Source organism: Triturus cristatus, chromosome 2_1, assembly GCF_964204655.1.
Source record: "Triturus cristatus chromosome 2_1, aTriCri1.1, whole genome shotgun sequence".
NCBI lineage: Eukaryota > Metazoa > Chordata > Amphibia > Caudata > Salamandridae > Triturus > Triturus cristatus.
The window spans coordinates 882,901,020-882,919,391 of NC_140581.1; the positions used below are offsets into that span (position 1 = coordinate 882,901,020).

Sequence of the window (18,372 nt, forward strand, 5' to 3'; positions counted from 1 at the left end):
TTCCTCTTTAAAATGTAACTTTAATGAAAGCATACTCTGAAACTTTACGGAGTAATCATTGCTCATGTTGCATTAAAATTTGGTTTTTTTTAAAGTGTTAAGATTTTGAAACCTAAAATTCCAGTTCTATTAAGCTGCACAACCTCGAATTAATTTCCTGCATGCATGCTTCTGACCTCTACAATGACTTGATTGATATCACTGGTAATATCCAGATCAACTTTGCATGAACAAGAATATTGATTTGCATTAGTTCCGGGATGCCTTTTTGGGCAGCTCTTACTCTCTACAAATTGGGTAATTCATTCATTTGCCGCCCCACCCCCCCCCCCCCGCCCACAAAAAAGGCCCCCACCTTGTAGGTTGCACTGTTCCGTGAGCACGTACGTCCACAAGCTCTCCTTTGTGTAGTGCAGTCCAGTCTGTGCTTTGGAGTGGTGATGGGCTAAAGTAGTGATCGGGAAGAGGGAGGAAGGGTTATTCCTACTGATGGACCATCTGGTTGAATCGGGCCTCCTAAACACTAAGAAAAGTGCATAGGAAGGGGTTTACGAAGGGATGCAGATGTCTATAAACCATTATAATGCTTAGAGGGACATAACTGAACATAATTTGGGCTCAAGCAGTGATCTTTAAACACCTTCTGGTCAACAAATGTCTAAAGATAAATATGCTTCACTGGGCCATACTCAAAGCAGTAGTCAACGGCGAGTGCCAGTTAGTAGTGCGCAGTCATGCCTGTGTCTCATTGCGGTTGCAGGCAGCCATTGAGGGGTCTGCACATTGGGCCCACTTGGAGCTTCAGGATGTATTTTGTTTTCCCGTAGTTGCTTACTATGCAAAAAGATTCCCTTTCCCTAACAGCCTCCACCTCTCCCCATAAATGTTAATTGTTCAATAAATGTGTCGGTGCCCAAGCACAGATCTGCTACAGCCACCGAACTACCGAAACCCCCTTCTCTGCTGTTTCAGCGCCTCTGCTCCACGGTTGTGCACACCGCACCTATAACTTAACCAAATGAGCTCGATTGTGTGCAGAGCCGTGTGGGCGTGCATGGGCGGAGTCCACATTATTTGAATTCCCTTCATGTCTGACTGGGAGGGAGAGACCAGCCCTTGGAGAGCTGCCTAGTGGGGAGTGACGTGGATTCACAGGCTCTTATTGTGCAGCTGGAGATGTGTGGTTCTCTTAGCAGGGAGTGCCAGGGATTCTGGCTTGAGACCAGGCCTGGAGCATTTTTTTGGTATTACTATATGGTAATCTGCCGCAAAGCAGGAAATGTATCTGCTTTTAAAAGCATTGCTTATGTCATAAGTAAAAAACAAACTATCTTGAGCCACCTTCGCCAGGGTACTTTTTTACTGGTAGCACGCTCTTGTCATTTAATTTTTTGCTTTCCTGTAATTGAGGTGTGTTATTTTTTTTTTTTTGGCCTTATATCTGCATACTTCGTTTTCAACTTTGGATGCATTCGTGGGTAACATCGTCACCAACACATACACACATTTTCACCTTATCCATCATGGTTTCCACGTCCCTTCTGGTGGTAATCGGGTGACCAGTGTTCCCTCGGCCTTTCACTTGTTCTGTTCTACTTTGCACCGGCAGCAGATTGTTGTCAGTTCTCATGTGGTGCGTCAAGACGGCTGCTGGAGCGTTTACGTAGCTTTGTGCGCCAGGTAATCCGTAGGAAGAACAAACGACTCGCTATGTGGCTTGCGAAGAAGCATTTGAAGTGAGGTAATGTGATCACAGTGGTGAGTGCTTCGCACGCGACCTGGTGGCCGTGTACCGAACCGCGCGCACAAAGCCACGCGGGATTCTGTGGGACCTGTCCCACGGTATCCCATCCAGTCCGGACATGGCAGGAGCAGCAGATTCTCACAGCGCATTGCATGGAATGGTTCTTGTGCTATCGTCCAGTGGAACTAGTAACATTGAACGCATACCTATGTTTTAATGTAGAAGTCTAAGCGCTCCCATGCTCTATCAGTTTAATCTAAACCGTCCCCATACATTCTGTTAGAAACACAACTGTTCCTGAACGTTTGTGTTACCACAGGTTGAAAGGGGTGAAGTGTCTTTTACCATGGAGTGAGGGAAAGGAGATGCAGCCAAAGATTAAATGAGCCTTCTGTCCAGGGTGCCTGCTATCGGAAAGAAATGTAAATATTTGCAATCGGTTAATTGGCAAATCTGAAGGCTGTTTGGGAGCCAGTATAAGTTTTAAATGATAAAATCTAGATTTTTTTTCGTTTATAAAGGAAACCAATGAAGGTTTGCACTATGTACCATCAGCCCGTTACTAAAACAACTTTTGAAAGGACTGTTAGTGCATAATCTTTTTGCACATTCTCCATTAGCCTGTGTGTAACCTATATTGTACTGTGTGTAATACATGTTTTAAACTAATGACTTAGTTAACGGTGCTTTCTGTCTCAGGCATGAACCCATTAGCATTATAAATATACAGCACTATTTCCTCCGCACATCGACCGAAATTCTAATCCGTGATCGTCCGTGTACACCCACAGATGGCATAAGTGATCGCATTAACCAACCGAACTCTTCTACCAGAAAAATGTGCTTCCCAGAGATAAATTTAAGTTGCATTTATTTTTTATTTGAGTTCAATGCATTTTGTATTGTATGCACTTCCCTATAGGTCAAAGGTAACCAAGACCGTCCTTGTGCGAGCCCCCTTCCGCAGCTTCTTTGTAGTTTGGGCCATTCATATTAGCGATCAGCCCATAGGACAGCCATTTGGTGATTGGAGCGACAGGTTTCATGAGTGATGGCATTGACTTTTTTCATCTCACTCCACTTGGGAAGTGGCAGTGGCCGACCATGAAAAAAAGCTTGTCTTTGTATAGTGTAGTGGCAGGCCATGCATAAAGCAGACCTCTACTCTGCTCTCACCCCTGTCCGAGGTAGAGTGCATTGTGCACTTGGATTACAAAACTACAAGCTTCCAGCAAAGTAGTGATTTTACAAAAACAAAGCAATATCTTCCAACCATTACAATTCTGACACAGATGCTCACAAACATGAAAGTGGAGAATTTGTATGTTGCAAGACTATTAGTGACATCCTGGATTGCTGCTGCTGTGACATTGCTCGCCAGGCCAGACTGTTTCATGGGAAGCCATTGCTGCTATACTTTGCGTCTGCCAGTGAGGCTGTTGTGCAGATTCTTCCCTTTTTTTTCCACCACCAGCATTCTTTCACGGCCTGCTTGGGCCATGAACATTACAGAAGGAAAGGTTGGCGTTTCACATTTGCCCAACTCTGCAGAACTGAAAAGAAGCAGAGGTTCAATGGAAACCCCTTTTATAAAGACCAATAAAATTAACCCTAAGCAACCGGGTAGTGGTCTGCCTCCTTGCCTGTGCTGCTCTTCCTCGCCTTATAACACCCGCACAGGGCCCACTCCCGGATGGCCTGCCAACTTCCTTGCAGACGTATTACTAAAACACAGCCAACAAGAGCTGTAGTTTGTTGCGGTCGTTGTTGGCCGCAGTTTTATTACCATTATACACAAACTCATTTTTTCTGTCCCCTGGGCATACTTTTTGGTGGCCAGGGTCATAAATCATTATCATGGCTTATCATAATTCATGTCATACATCATCCGTGTGTCAAATCATTTGTCATGACAGCCCTAAATTGAGCGTCATAAATAATTACCGTCACTAGTCCTAAATCATTTGTCCTAAATCATTTGTCGGTCATAAATCACTTGTTTGTCATCACTTATTTGCATATCATCGGAACGTACATGTGTCATAAATCATTTGTGTAACATAAATTATTTGTGGCAGGAACACCCATAACTTGGATGTCATAAATCATTTGTGTTACTTTGTCGTGCATCATTTGTCATCCATCATTCATGGTCCTAAATCATTTGCTTGTCATACCTCATTTGCACATCATAGAATCGTAAATCACCATGACAGTTCGTTATTTCGCTCTCTTATAGGCGTCTCTCCTTTCTTGCCACTTTTGGGGTTCAACTTGTTCTGTTGGTTTCCACGTCCCTTTGCGTGTTGGGGGTAGCCTCTCCCCGGAGTTATGCCCAACTCGCTACCTTGCTAGTCTCTTTTTGTGCTCTGCCATCTGGCTGGGTGTGTGCTGCGAGCGCCTTCTCCGTTTGCTACCCCCTTTTGTCAGGCCTACTCACCCTGCCGTATGGCATCCCAGAGTGAGTGGCCCTCTTTCTACACACCGCCCTGTCGGTGTGCCTCCATGACCAACCGTTGTACCTCTCTTATCCGCCAGCACTGCGATATTGCTGGTACGTTGGTGTGGGTGGGCGGGTGGGACTCGAAAATCCTTCTGCCCAGCTCCACGATGTAGTGATGAGCTGCAGTATGGGGAGCGAAGTCTTATAATTCCCCCACAATTTTCCAGCCCTGAACAGGCGGTTGCTGCTATTGGGGGAGGGTAGAACCTCACCTGCCCACCCTCCCATTGGCCAGGCGACTAGGCGCTTCCTGGCGCGAGTTTTGCCGCAATGGAAGTGCCCCTTCTGGTTCGGGCGCTTACCGGCAGCTGGAACCGGATACTTCTGGGGCTCTGGCGTCCGTTATGACACTGGCCCTCGAGGCCCCTTTCGGGGTCCGGCCTCTGCAAAACTGATCTGACCAGCTAGCTCAAAATGGCTACAGATCACCAAAAGAAGCAAATGAGTGATGCACCCCATGTCCGACAGATGTGTGAGAGGCTAAGAGGATTAGAAGGGGTGGTTTAGGAGTGCGCACAGCAGTGATCAATCATAAACACCAGCAGGGAGGTGAAAGTTCACCACCAGAGCAATGCAGGTGGGTTGAATCAAAATGTGTGTTGGCCCTTGTGAATCCCTGAGGTCACATGGATACACAAATGTCCGTAGGCCTGGGGCTGCTGGAGCATAACATGGTCAGCAACCACTTACCCAAGATCAGAGACCATGTCTACTGCTCTGACCATACAATCTCTCCTGACCAGTGAGTACCTCTGCTTTGTGTAGACTGTGTGAGGTACAGGTCTCCTGCTCCTTTGTAAACTCATCACGTTCCCTGGGCGAAAAGTTTTGAAAAAACACGCCGTGTTCTCATTGGTGCCGCGGTACTGTGTATGTTTTGGGGGCTGGATGATATCAGGATCCGGCCGTACTAACAGGAGTTTTATGGATGTTTTGGGGTTCGCTATCCCACCGCGTAGCTCACCGTTTAAGTATGTTTTTCAATAGAAATACTTTTGCATTTAAAAGTCCACTGCACTAGGGTGCCTGGGTGCAGAACAGCGTTGGCTGCCCAGTGTTACTTCATGGGGATTGGTATTCGCATAAAGAGCCTGCAGGCTTTGACTGGGAGACCAGTCGGGCTGAATCAACAGGTGGGCTCACAGACTCATTTTTCCACGTGTCCAGGTGCCACAGGGCTCTGAGCAAAGGGGTTGGCTTCCTCTCCTGTGAGGGTAGCCAGATTTGCATTTCCAAGGGGTAGCTTCTTTGAAACTCACCTGCCTTAGAATGCTGGTCAGCAGATCATCCTGAGGGAAGGGGTGTGAACACCCTCATCCAATGCAGGCTTTGTTTCTGGTAACTGTGTCCAAGGTAGTACAGGGTAGCAGACAGACCACCATTTCATGGGACGGTGGCCGAAAAACTTTGTAAAATGAGAAAATCTTTACTTTGTGGAGAAATTGCAATGCTCTTTTCTAGTTGACTAGTTGACTTGTAAATCTCAGCCTCTGTGTACTCCTGCAGAACGGACATTAGGTTTCTGGAACCGCTACTAAGCTTTGTAGTTCAAAGTTGGAAACTCCGCTGTATTCCTATTTATGCCAAAACTTGAACGAGTAGAATTCTGACTCTTTTAATCAGGGCTTTGTGACTCCAGCATCATATTGTTACTTGTACAAGAATTATATATGTGTGTGTGTGTGTGTGTGTGTGAGTGTATGTGTGTGTGTATGTATATGTATGTGTGTGTATATATATATATATATATATAATATATATCTTCTCCCCCCCCCCCTCCTCCCCCCGTCGAGTAATGAGATTCAGCATTCAGCTGGATGCTAATTTACTGACCTCTGTTATCCTTCTCTCAGTCACTGGAAGACGCCCTGAAGAAAGCTTGTTCTGGTCACTATGAGGAAGTTGTTCTGGCCTTGCTGAAGACCCCTGCTCAGTTTGATGCACAGGAACTGAAGCTAGCCACTAAGGTAAGACTACATACTAATGTCTCAAACCTATCCTTGGAAAAAAGTGGTGCTTCAATGCTTAATTTTCTTCTGGTCTAATGCGAAATTTGCACATTTATTTATATATAACAGTGGGAGTTGCTACTGTGTAGTTGTGTGTGAGTCCGATGTTTCATAGGAAGAACATTTTTTGTTTTGCTAGGAACTTTGGTGCAATAAAATTTCCACAAGGTTAAAAAAAAAAAAAAAAAGTTTCGGGGTGATCCGTCATGGGGGACTGGGAAAAAGGGAGTAACAAACTTTTTTCCCCTGATGCATTTTTCATAGGAAAAATGAGACCACAATACATGAAAGGCAGAACCAAATTTAGCAGCAAGCAAGATCTTTACTCATTTTTAATTTTTTTGTGATTTGGTGTAATTCTACTCAGCCGTTTTAGATAAATGAAGGATAAAAATGTATAGCTGTCTTTTGCCGCAGGACTCTTGAGGGGGGGGGGGGGGGGGGGGAGGATGTCCAAATGAGCATTCTGATTGGTCGGAACTGCAACACTCCTGAGGGACCAAATTTGATTGGCTGCCTCAACCTGAAGAAATAGGGTGTGGCTACCATTACAGGACTCTGCCCATAGTCCTGAAGTTAAAAAAAAAAAAAAACCCTATAGAATGAGGCCGGGTAGACATACCATGGCAATTTGTAGGGTATCCCATAGGGCCCACCTAGGGGGCCAAAAATAAGTAAAAATGTTGCACTGCCACAGAGCTCTGCTCAGTCTCCTGTGGTCTTGCGTTGCTCTTGCAAAACGTTTAAAAGAAAAAACAACAAAATACTATGCCAGTTGCGTATAACTGGCAAACTTCCTAGGTTTCTTGCTTTTTAAATGGGAGAGGTTTTCATGTGAATATCTAGAGTATTTTTTTATGAAAGTTAAAATATTACTACCTTCCTTATATAGAACCCCATTTAACTTTTTTATTTGTGACCAACAATGTGTGTTTGTAGCTGGATGAATATAGTTACAACCTCTGAAGAAAACAACGAGCACTTGTGGTGTCCAAATTCTTTAGATTTAATTAAACACGGTTCGGCTATGAGCATTTCTCAATGTTCGCTATTAATGAAGCATTCGCATTACAGGCAAATATGTTTGTATATAAGGTTCTCTTTATATGGAATTTGTCTTGAGATTGACTCTATTCAAATCAGTTGGAAAACATTTTAGTAGCCCACATATATAATAATTGATGTAATAGGGAAAAATGAATTTTACATTCAATATGGCCAACAAAATAATGCACTTTAGTGTTACAGTCCGCTTTCTACGTTGATTTGTAATCCTCCAATTAGAGCATGTCTAAGTTATTTAAATCATGTCCGCTTCATTTAGATACAAACCTTGAGAAAGACATGTAGCCAAAACACGTTTGTTTGATTAAATAAAATGGAATGAATTCTGGACCCCATGAGTGTCCGTTTTCTTCGGAGGTCAGAACTATTCAACATGAGCCCATCCTCGTGAATGAAGGCACCCATCCTGGAGAACTGACAGGAACAGGTGGAACAAGTGTATCAAAACTAAATACATAAATATATATTGGAGCACGCAAGCCATGTTTTCCAATAAGTGCACAAAATATTTTGGAGTGTACGCCAGTGGAAAACCCCAAGCATAGGGGAGAAAAAGCACGCATGGACACTTACAACTTGCATAGATTTAAGGGTATTTGCCACGTTCCTATTGCAATTCAAACCCATAGACATTGAATAAAGTTGCATTTTAGAAATACCCAAAAGTGCGCATCATCCAATAGTGAGGGGTACTACCTTACCACATGTACCTGCACAGGTTACACCAACATACTCTCCTCTACCACACGTTTTGCATACTGGTGCAGTGACTTGTTGGTACAGTACAACCTCTTTCTTTGGGGAACATTTCCTAGGGATTCATTGTACATTATACATTTTAAGTGAAAGGAGAATTCTGGTAGCTGAGGGCAGCCCGGTAGCTAAAGTCTGTGTGTTTCGTGTTTTCTTTTCTTTTTCTTTTTTATTTCTTTCTTCATCCACACCCTATGGTGAAAGAGGTATTATTTTTTTCCAGTACAGACAGTCTTTCTAATTTAAACTTTGCTAACTAGATGCATTTAGACATTTTGTGAAATTTGCTGCTTCAGTATTTTATATTTTAGAGGAAGGAAGTAACTGTCAGATCTGCTCTTCCTTCCTGTTGTAATGCCAGATGCTGTGGTATTTAACTAACCGTTAAATTAATTGTTTCCACATAGGGCCTGGGAACAGATGAAGACACACTCATTGAAATCCTCGCATCGAGGACCAACAAGGAGATCAGGGAGATCAATAGGTGTTACAGAGAAGGTAAACCGTAAAACACATTTTGTAAGTGGTAATTGTTTTAGGACATTAGTATTAACTTCCTGCAAGTTTGCTCTGCAGTTACCCCAGAGAATCCAAGACATTGTGGGAAATGTACGCTTACTTACACTATCTTAAATGTGTTAGTACAAAACTAGGAGAAACATCAAATTAATCCACGTGTGCTAGTAAGACCGCGATTCATATTAGCCAAACACGTACAAATCTGCATTTTCAGATTCTGCACTTGTTCTCAAAGACCATGTGTGTAGTGCAACCACTTGTAAATGTTACAAAATAGAATTTGCATTACTATCTGGGCTGCCCATTAGTTCCGCACACGTCCTGCAGAGTTCTGGGAGTTCCATGAGATCAGTGAGGCCTGTACACAAATAGGAGAAAAAAAAACAGCTCTTTAGTTGACAAGTGTGTGTTGTACAACATGTGGTTACAATCACAAAAATGTATAAAGTTTATTAACCTAAAGTAGGTTGGTCACCAGGGTCCATCCAAGAACCCTATAACCTATTCAGCCAATAACCACCAGACAAATGCTCACTCCCCTGATCAATCTTGCTTAAATAGTTCCATTGGAAAGCCTGCCCTATGTGAAAATTAAATAAAACATTTCCTTGTTTGAATTCATATTGTATTTCCTATTTACATGAAAGGTACTTATCTTTTCAGCAAGAGCATTGACTAGTACTGAAAACAAATGGAACTGTGTTCCCTCTAAATAGACTCCTAATTAGTTTCATTCCATTTATTACAAATAAACCATTCAGAAATCCCAACAGATTTTTAAGCCTCTTACTAGTGTATGGTTCCAAAATAAAACCTATTTCAATAGTTTTGACTCTGGCTGCTTATGCTGGAGAAATTTGTTTGCAGGCTGTGTGGGTGCATCTTGTTAGTAGTGGGTGTGCCTCATATCTGGACTTGGAATATTGAGAAGCGCTGCACACCACAAAATGAAAAATATCCTGTATACAAGTATATTGTGTAAATTATTATTGGATATGTAACGCATACTGCATTTCTGCTATTTTGCAGTGCTGTAAATGACCGGGCTTACTCCTGCTCCGGTAGTAGTAAATTCTGCAGGTGAAAACTGAGTATACAGTGCTGTAGGAAAGAGTGCATGTAGATTGTGATGCAGAGAACAGTCTAAAAAATGAGCTGTGATTGTAGGCTGTGTTTCTAACTCTGCAATCGGGATAATTGGCTGTAGTCCTCTTTGGTAGGCCAGCCTAGAAAATGCAATGTTTTTTTGTAACACGCTAATTTTAACTATTTAAAAAAAGATTCCAATTTAGTGAACCAGGTATTCAAAAGCTAATTAAAGCATAGAAAAATATTGGATATGCAGGAGATTGGGTTACTGTTTGAGGGGGGTGAAATCCTACTCCAGCAACAACCACAATTCTTGTCAGGGTGAAACCTAAGCAAACAAACCCCAAATTAACGTGCTTAACTCTCTGGTAGCTCGGCACAAAAGCAGTCTGGCTTAACTTGGTGGCAATGTGTAAAGTGTTTATGCAGCACACTAACAGTAGTAATGTGAAAACACAACACAAGAAAAATCCCACAGCAAATTACGAAACTAGAGTCAATTTCAATAAATTATTTGACAACAAAAAGCCAATTAGTACAACCAGAAATATCCACAATCATCATGCAAACTACACAAGGCATCCCAGGACACCGTTAGCTTAAGACCTCAACCCAATGGAATATAATCCCCTTCAGATCTTTTGGGCACAATGAAACTAGTCTCAGCCACACTTCAATTACACAATGGCCCTATTCAAAGATCCTAACAAGCCACATATGTCAACCATATTGGAACTTAATGTATGCACCCGAGAGAATTGAACCAACCTGGCCATTTCAAATTCATGTCCACACCAATCCCTGGCATCTACAAACCCTGATCAGACACCAACCATATTGTAAAATTGAGCCTCATTAATTCCATCAACCAATCAACAGATGAGTACCAATCTAATCTGACAGTCTTTTAACCATGTCTCCCAGAGTCCTAATAAATGACAGCTTGTTATCTTTCTCCCCCTGGGATAAAATGTATTATTCTTGGATAAAATACAAAACTGGCCTTACACCTCAATTATTGCCCAAAAAATTATCTTTCGCGACCTTGACTTGTAGATGGACAATGCAGACAGAAACCCAGCACTCAATTGATCAATTTACATGACCGCCTTGTAAATCATGCAGTCTGCACATAACTTTACTCACAGCTGGTCGCACCTTGGACCTTGTATTTGCATTAAACATTGTGTTAACTGTACAGTCTTAATCATTGTCTGATCACTTCTCACCAATTTCCACTATCGGCCATTTCCTCTCTCTAATTCAGAGATGACATTCATCCAAACTAGGATACTGAATAGTAGAATCCTTGAGTCTGAGAAGTTCAATCTGTAACCCACAAACTGCATACATGTTTCAAGCCAGTGATCCTGAAATTCCATCTACTATAACATTTCACTCACTCTGTCAAAACCCTTTTCAAATTGCCATGGATGAAGCAGGAGCTGCTGTGCCCAGATGTGGTGGTTGTGGCCTATTACTGTTGATTTCCCAGGGCCCGACCTACTATGGCATCTGGGCCTTTGGGCCCAGTACCCCTCAGGCACTTGACTATCAGTGGTAGCATAGGCCAAGCAGACAAAGGCTTCTGGGGGAAGAGGTAGGTGTAGCATGAACACATGTTTGTGGTTCAAAGTACTTCCAGCAATCCCAAATATTTGACTGTCTGGTCAAATACTTTTACATAAAAGGAAGCATTTATATACAAAGAGAAAGTATAATATGTATCCCCACAAATACACACCGCCTTTTCTATGCAGCTCACTAGTAGTCCTCGGGTTTCTCAAGTCCCACCTACCTGTCTAAGATTCGTTGGTGTTCCCCAGTTATGTGAAATGACATCCAAGCGAGGCCCCATTAGTGAGTTTGAGTCTTAGAAGTCCCACATGGCTTGGCAAGTCAACTGTTCCCACCACATAGAGCCCAAGTCAGTAAGTTGCCCCCGAGGCCTGGCAGCCAGGTTTTCAATCTTACCTGCTCTCGCTGGAGTGGCGGGCGGAGTGTCTGAGACCGTGTTTGCAACCCAGCAATGAACGGAGCTCTTGATCCTGTGATCGGGGTTTCAGGCTTCGATCGTGCGCCTCTTGTCAAACTATGTCTTTCTATATCCAGCAGCAGGTCTTGGATGCTCCTGGATTTGGATAGTTGTCGTTTTTTCTTCCAAAGGCCAAAGCCTGCTTCACAACTGCACACTGCCTCAGTGCTACGGCCCTTTAACTTCACCATGCCCCCCCTTCCCAGCCTGGCATAGCAGGGGTCACAAACGGGTGCACAGATGAGGATGATCCTCCTCATCAAGGCACTGCGCAGTGGGACAGCCCTCTCGTCAAAGTGATGCGCGAGGACGAAAGCCCTTCATCTTCTCTACAGCCCCCCCCACCTGGCATACAGGGGTTGCAAACTGTACCAATGAGGAAACTGACATCCGCAGGTCACTGCGCTGCGCAGGAGATGGTCCTTCTCTCATCACAGAGCAGCACCAATGGTAATAAAATGTATTCTTCACCGCAGTCTCCACCTTGCACATGGGGGTCACAACAGCACACAAGGGCAGACAGCCCGATTGTGGCTGCAGTCTTGATGGACCTGAATCCCACACTCTGGTCCTGGCATCCACTCTGCGGGAGCCCCACTGGATCGCGCTTCCCCCTGGCACTCCTTCTCCTTAGAAGGTCCTCTGGGCTTGGCTGCTGTCTTCTCATACAGCATGGGAAACTGGGAGACCCTTGGTCCCAGGTCCAGGTCAAAGCAGGCTGAACTTGTGCTGATGTACAACTATAGTTTGCAATTTTGGACGTCTCAAGCTCACCTTGTTGTAATCCGTTTCCAGACACAAATGTAATTTAGTGTCTGTCTTTGAAGTTCATGTTTTGGGGGTCAACTGCTTTGAAGGGCCTACGCTGTTGTGTTTTTCCTCCAGAGAATTCTATCCTGGCTAGACAGTCTCCAATCATAATAGCCCTAAACATAGGCCATGTAGATGATTTTAGGTTTACATCTGGATGTCCGCTTCGGTGAAATATGATACCGACCTGTGTACTTTCTAATAAAGAGATCTGTAGGGTTTCCGCTGAGGTAGTTTTATTACTTTATTTATATCGTCCCCAGTTATCAGAATAAAAACATTCTGTAAGATCTCCTTCCTTTCATCGTTGAGACCACCTTGACGATAATATCTGACCAAGGTGGGACATATTTGACTCTGAATAATGTCACAAGAAAGTTGGTGAGGCTTTTCCATCCCATTTCTTTGTGATGCTCTCGCTGGGACACTTTGGCTTATTTTGAATTGATCTATTGCCCATGTTCAAACCATACCCTTTATGGATATTTTGAACACAAGTTGGTCGCACACTGCTCGTCACACCAGCAAGTTGCCCCAAAGGACTGTGGTGAATGTAGTGGCGACGGCGGGTACGCCTATGCCACGATGTGTAAAAAGAAAAAAGTATGTGTTGCATTTAGCCATCCCTGGACACGTGTTTCGAGGTAGTTGCCTCTCGTCAGCAGGGAGCAGGACAATGTAAAGGGGTGCCGAGTGGACTGCCAAAATGTAATTAAAACAGGTCAAATACCTCTCATGGCGCGCAGGTGCAGAACCAGGGCTCGTCAGCCCGATAGCTCACGGGAGCCGTAATAATTTGAACACAAGTTGGTCGCACACTGCTCGTCACACCAGCAAGTTGCCCCAAAGGACTGTGGTGAATGTAGTGGCGACGGCGGGTACGCCTATGCCACGATGTGTAAAAAGAAAAAAGTATTTGTTGCATTTAGCCATCCCTGGACACGTGTTTCGAGGTAGTTGCCTCTCGTCAGCAGGGAGCAGGACAATGTAAAGGGGTGCCGAGTGGACTGCCAAAATGTAATTAAAACAGGTCAAATACCTCTCATGGCGCGCAGGTGCAGAACCAGGGCTCGTCAGCCCGATAGCTCACGGGAGCCGTAATAATTTGAACACAAGTTGGTCGCACACTGCTCGTCACACCAGCAAGTTGCCCCAAAGGACTGTGGTGAATGTAGTGGCGACGGCAGGTACGCCTATGCCACGATGTGTAAAAAGAAAAAAGTATGTGTTGCATTTAGCCATCCCTGGACACGTGTTTCGAGGTAGTTGCCTCTCGTCAGCAGGGAGCAGGACAATGTAAAGGGGTGCCGAGTGGACTGCCAAAATGTAATTAAAACAGGTCAAATACCTCTCATGGCGCGCAGGTGCAGAACCAGGGCTCGTCAGCCCGATAGCTCACGGGAGCCTTAATAATTTGAACACAAGTTGGTCGCACACTGCTCGTCACACCAGCAAGTTGCCCCAAAGGACTGTGGTGATTGTCTGTGTGGAGGACGTATGGTAGCTTTTTCCCCTCTTTTTGTGGTAAAGACTCCATGCACTACTGTCACGGGGAGGCACACATAACAAAGCTCTGTGTAAAGACACACATGCTGGATTCCATGCACTGCTACCACAGGATACATACGTAAAATCCCACCGTGCAATGAATATGCTTTTCGGACCCTCTAGCCATCCTGAGGGAGGCAAAGGGCGGGTTAAGCACACAGCAATGTAACTTCAATTGAGTGGGCCAGAGGCCCACCTCTGTGATGCAAATAAACTGGCCTGGCAATGCTACTGAGAACTCATTAAAGGTATGCTGCTACCAATATGCCTGGGATACTTACCTCTTGGAAAGGGCTGTAGCCTCTCACCACTATGAGGGTTTCACATTGTGCGCCCCTGCCAGTCCCACCAGACAATCTGTGAGATGGGCTTAGGTCATGGTTCGTGTGCACCAATGACCACTATTTATTACTAAAAGTTGAGCTCACAGTAGCTGGGGCATGGTCCGGGTCCACCCATTACCACCATTTGTTACTAAAGGTTAAGATATCACTGTAGATGGGCATCATGGCAGGGGTGAAGGTCCATTACCATGCTAGGGACTTTTCCATCCCAAAACTGCACAGGAGCTTTCAACATGCCGGCTTAGGCTACAAAATGGCAAGATTAAATCAAGCCACAAATTGTACAGCAATGTGCTGGCTATAATGAAAAAAAAAATGCTGGGACGTGGAATACAAATTATATATCTCACTGTCGGAAGCAGACGAGACCATGTGCTAAATTATAGCAGGAGATACCATAAAGCATCAATGTGCACAAAAATGTTTCATATGGTCTGATGCATAACGAGGGCTTAAAATATATAATGGAAATCTTCACCTTCCAAGGAATATCTAGCCCTGAAGAACATTCCCTGCACATCCCAGCAACTCTTAAGACTGGCTATACTTCTCTGAGGCTAAAATCTAAAATATTTGTGGTTCTGTCTAACGATGTGCAGTCATCTTACTTCACTAATCCTCCACCTATCAACTCATCATTCTCCTCTTTCAGATGACCACAGAGCGTCTCTAACTTAACTATGGAAATCTAAGCCTTGAACCTGCATTAGAAACCAGCCTTTCTGGCTGCATGAAAAACCTTTCTCGCAAAACTCATAAATGACATTGAGTATTGGCAATGGCTCTTAATAGCATGCTTTGGTGACTAGACAGCTGTGCCTCTTATCAACCCCCCTCTATACAGACTGGATGCTGAGCAATTATTAATCTGTTTACTTTTCCAAGCAAAACGCTGAAAAGGGAAGTTACAAGACCATTGTAAGAGTATCTAGAGGAAAACTTAATCTTGTATGACCACCAGTCAGGATTCATTCCATCACAAGCACTAAACCAGTGCCAGTGAGTATTTGGGAAGGAAGAAGAGCACAATTGGGGGCTGGGATTATAGTGCACACACCCTGAGTGTCCAAACATTACCACAACAACATTTAGAGTTAGATAGTGCAACATTTATGTTGGGTAATCTAAGGAAGAAAAGCCACCAATTCTATTCAGTTGGATCAAGTCCACCAAGTGCAAAAAACTATTCCAAGCACTCCACGGACGTAGTAAAACTCCAATCAAGTACGTTTTATTTGCATGAGATTTGATCCTTAAACAAGTTCAATTATCTCTAATTTCAATACACAATAATTTCACAGCTTCCATAGCCAACACATGTTTTGTCTGCGTCAAAGATATCGTGGTAGACTTCCTCAGGGCTATAACATTAAAATAAATGTCTCCACCAAAATGTACATCTCATACCACCTTGTGTGAAGATCAGAAAACATGCAGAAGACTCCACCATGCAACCAATCCAGTTCACTGTGCCTAATTATCACGATCTATGTGGCTACATTCAATACAATTACAGTCTAAGATAGTAAAGGCGAGTATAAGTGTAGTACAAACAAAACCCAGAAAGGGAACTGCACCTGTTAGGATGGGTGAATACGAAGTCAATGTACACCATGATCTAGGCAGGCCTGACAACGGCAATACTAATAAATGCAACATCAACATATGCCACAGACTTTCCCTGCATAACCATGTCAATACAAGTAAATGCAATGTCAATGTATGCCATAAACTAAGCACACATAACCGTGTTGATACCGGTAGAAACAATGTCTTCAACTTTGGCAATCTGTGATTCAGTAGACCAGGCCATACTGGTATATTAGAGTGATATGTATGGTGTCAAATCACCATCTATGCAGGGAAAGGCCCAGACTTTTTTTCTTTCTTTAAACCACTGAGGAATAATTCCAGTTAATTGATTTATTTCTCTTTCTGCTTAATTTGCTAAGGATAATCTGTTATGTGCGTTTTTTGTTCATTTTTGTTCTTGATAAGACTAGACTGGCCATCGTGAAAAATGTCCACGTAAAAATGGTTCCACCATCTTAATCCTAATTCGGAGACCTTTGAAGCTGGTTGATCGTTTCGAATGTCCTGCAGATACTTTCTTAGCCTTGATCCTAGAAATGTATTGCAGTCCCCCTTTATTGCCAGATTGTAATTGATTCTCCTTTACTTTTTGCAGCATTTAAGACCGAACTCTGCAAAGATCTTGCTGGTGATACAAGTGGAGATTTCCAGAAGGTCCTGTTGGAACTAGCCAAGGTATAGCTTTCAAAGCTCATCTATTAATATGAACCATAAGACCTCTGTCACCTGCCACCTTTGTAGTTTGTCAGCGTGCAGTTCTCTTCCATTTCATATCTATGTCCTCAATGCTTAATTAAATTCCTTCACTAAGAGGGCTCACACCTGAGGAGTGTTTTAATGTACGCCTGTTGGCCTTTTTGGTTTGATTTCCGCAATAACTGCTACATAAGTTATAACAAATTATTTTTATATTTGAGAGTTTTTCATTTGAATCTGACCAGTAGAAACGTCTGATGTTTATGCATAGTCATTTATAAAAATATCTGTAAGTGATCAGCTTTTTCCAATAAATTACCACCTAGTGGTTTTCCTTTTTTTCACAAGCTTTTTTGCCTTCTAAAAATGTGTTCTTATATTTTAGGGTGAAAGGAGTGAAGATAATCGTGTGAATGATGAACTCGTCGATAATGATGCAAGGGTAAAGACTTAATTAAAATGTGTCGGTTTGCCTTTCTCCCATAGATTCTAAATAACTAATACAGAAACCTTGCAAAGGTTAAAAAAGAAATTAAAAAATCACCGTGAGTCCTGCAGCATTCTGGTATATTTGAAGTTGGTGCAGAGTAAATGAGAACAGTGTTTCTCTACAAACTAACTATTTTGATTCTGCTGGAATGATGTCTTATTAAAACATGTAGCCATATTATACAACCTTGGCATTAGTCCACCAAAATCTATTTTCTTCATTGGTGCTATAATAACACAGGATCGTCGAGTTACTGGCATTTAAATAGAGGAAAACATGGGCCCACTTAACTTTTATGCAGGTCATGTAAAATACATTTCCTCCACTTTTCAAATATGAAATCTAAGCTTGAGGCAAAATGTGTTTGTTCCATTTTTATTATAAATCTAGCACAGAGGGTGCAAACGTATTAGTGAAAAAGCGGTTCTTTGTCAAACGCCCCCTCTCAAAATAATCTGTTCTCAATTATTTGGTAAGGAAAAAATCTGTTTTGTAACAACCAGAGCAAAACCTATTTGCACAATTCCTTACTGCAGAACCACCGAAATAGTGCAAAATGGATTTGTTCCGTTTTGTCCCATTGCAAAGTTTCTGTGAAAATGCTGATGCTTGTTAAAATCATTGGTGCTTTAATCCATTTTACGGCAATATTTTTTTATCAGGGCAAATATGGACACATGGATTTGTGAAACCATTATCATATATTACACATGGATTTCTTTTTGTTGATAACCGAATTTTATTCACTAAACGAAGTGTCTGGGAATGTTGCTCTATTTTTTTTTTTTTCTACTTCTGTATTAGGGAAAGAAGTAGACTTTGAAAATACATTAAAACTAGTATGCAGTTAGTTTGTCCAGAGACTGTTCTTTACATTGGCGAACTCACAATTTCCCGGTTCCTATTAAGCATCCGCACAAGCACAGCTCGATTTGCCCTTTTTTTTTTTTTTTTTCTCAACCGTGCAAAGTTTCTATATTTTGGTCTCTGGCTAGACCAACCTCAATCACATTTTAAAATGGTAGTGCTGCATCAAGGGTTCGCCTTTTCTTTGATAGAAAATAGTGTTTAAGTCACGGAAAGCCTTTGCAGTGAAGCAAATTGTCCAATTGGGGATGCTCTTTGTATAGAGCAAACCTAGCCAAACTGGACAAATACTTTTATGTTGCGGAAG

The 18,372-nt window shown here is 42.8% G+C and overlaps 1 protein-coding gene across 1 annotated transcript in view; it reads left to right on the top strand.

Annotated features, from left to right (window-relative positions):
• Positions 1–18,372, top strand: part of LOC146866031 (annexin A1-like) — a 106,228-nt gene that overhangs the window by 60,195 nt on the left and 27,661 nt on the right. The window contains exons 5-8 of the mRNA XM_085633051.1: positions 6,101–6,214; positions 8,482–8,572; positions 16,608–16,687; positions 17,094–17,150. Of these exons, the coding sequence (XP_085489177.1) occupies positions 6,101–6,214; positions 8,482–8,572; positions 16,608–16,687; positions 17,094–17,150 (342 nt within the window). The remainder of the gene's footprint in view (positions 1–6,100; positions 6,215–8,481; positions 8,573–16,607; positions 16,688–17,093; positions 17,151–18,372) is intronic.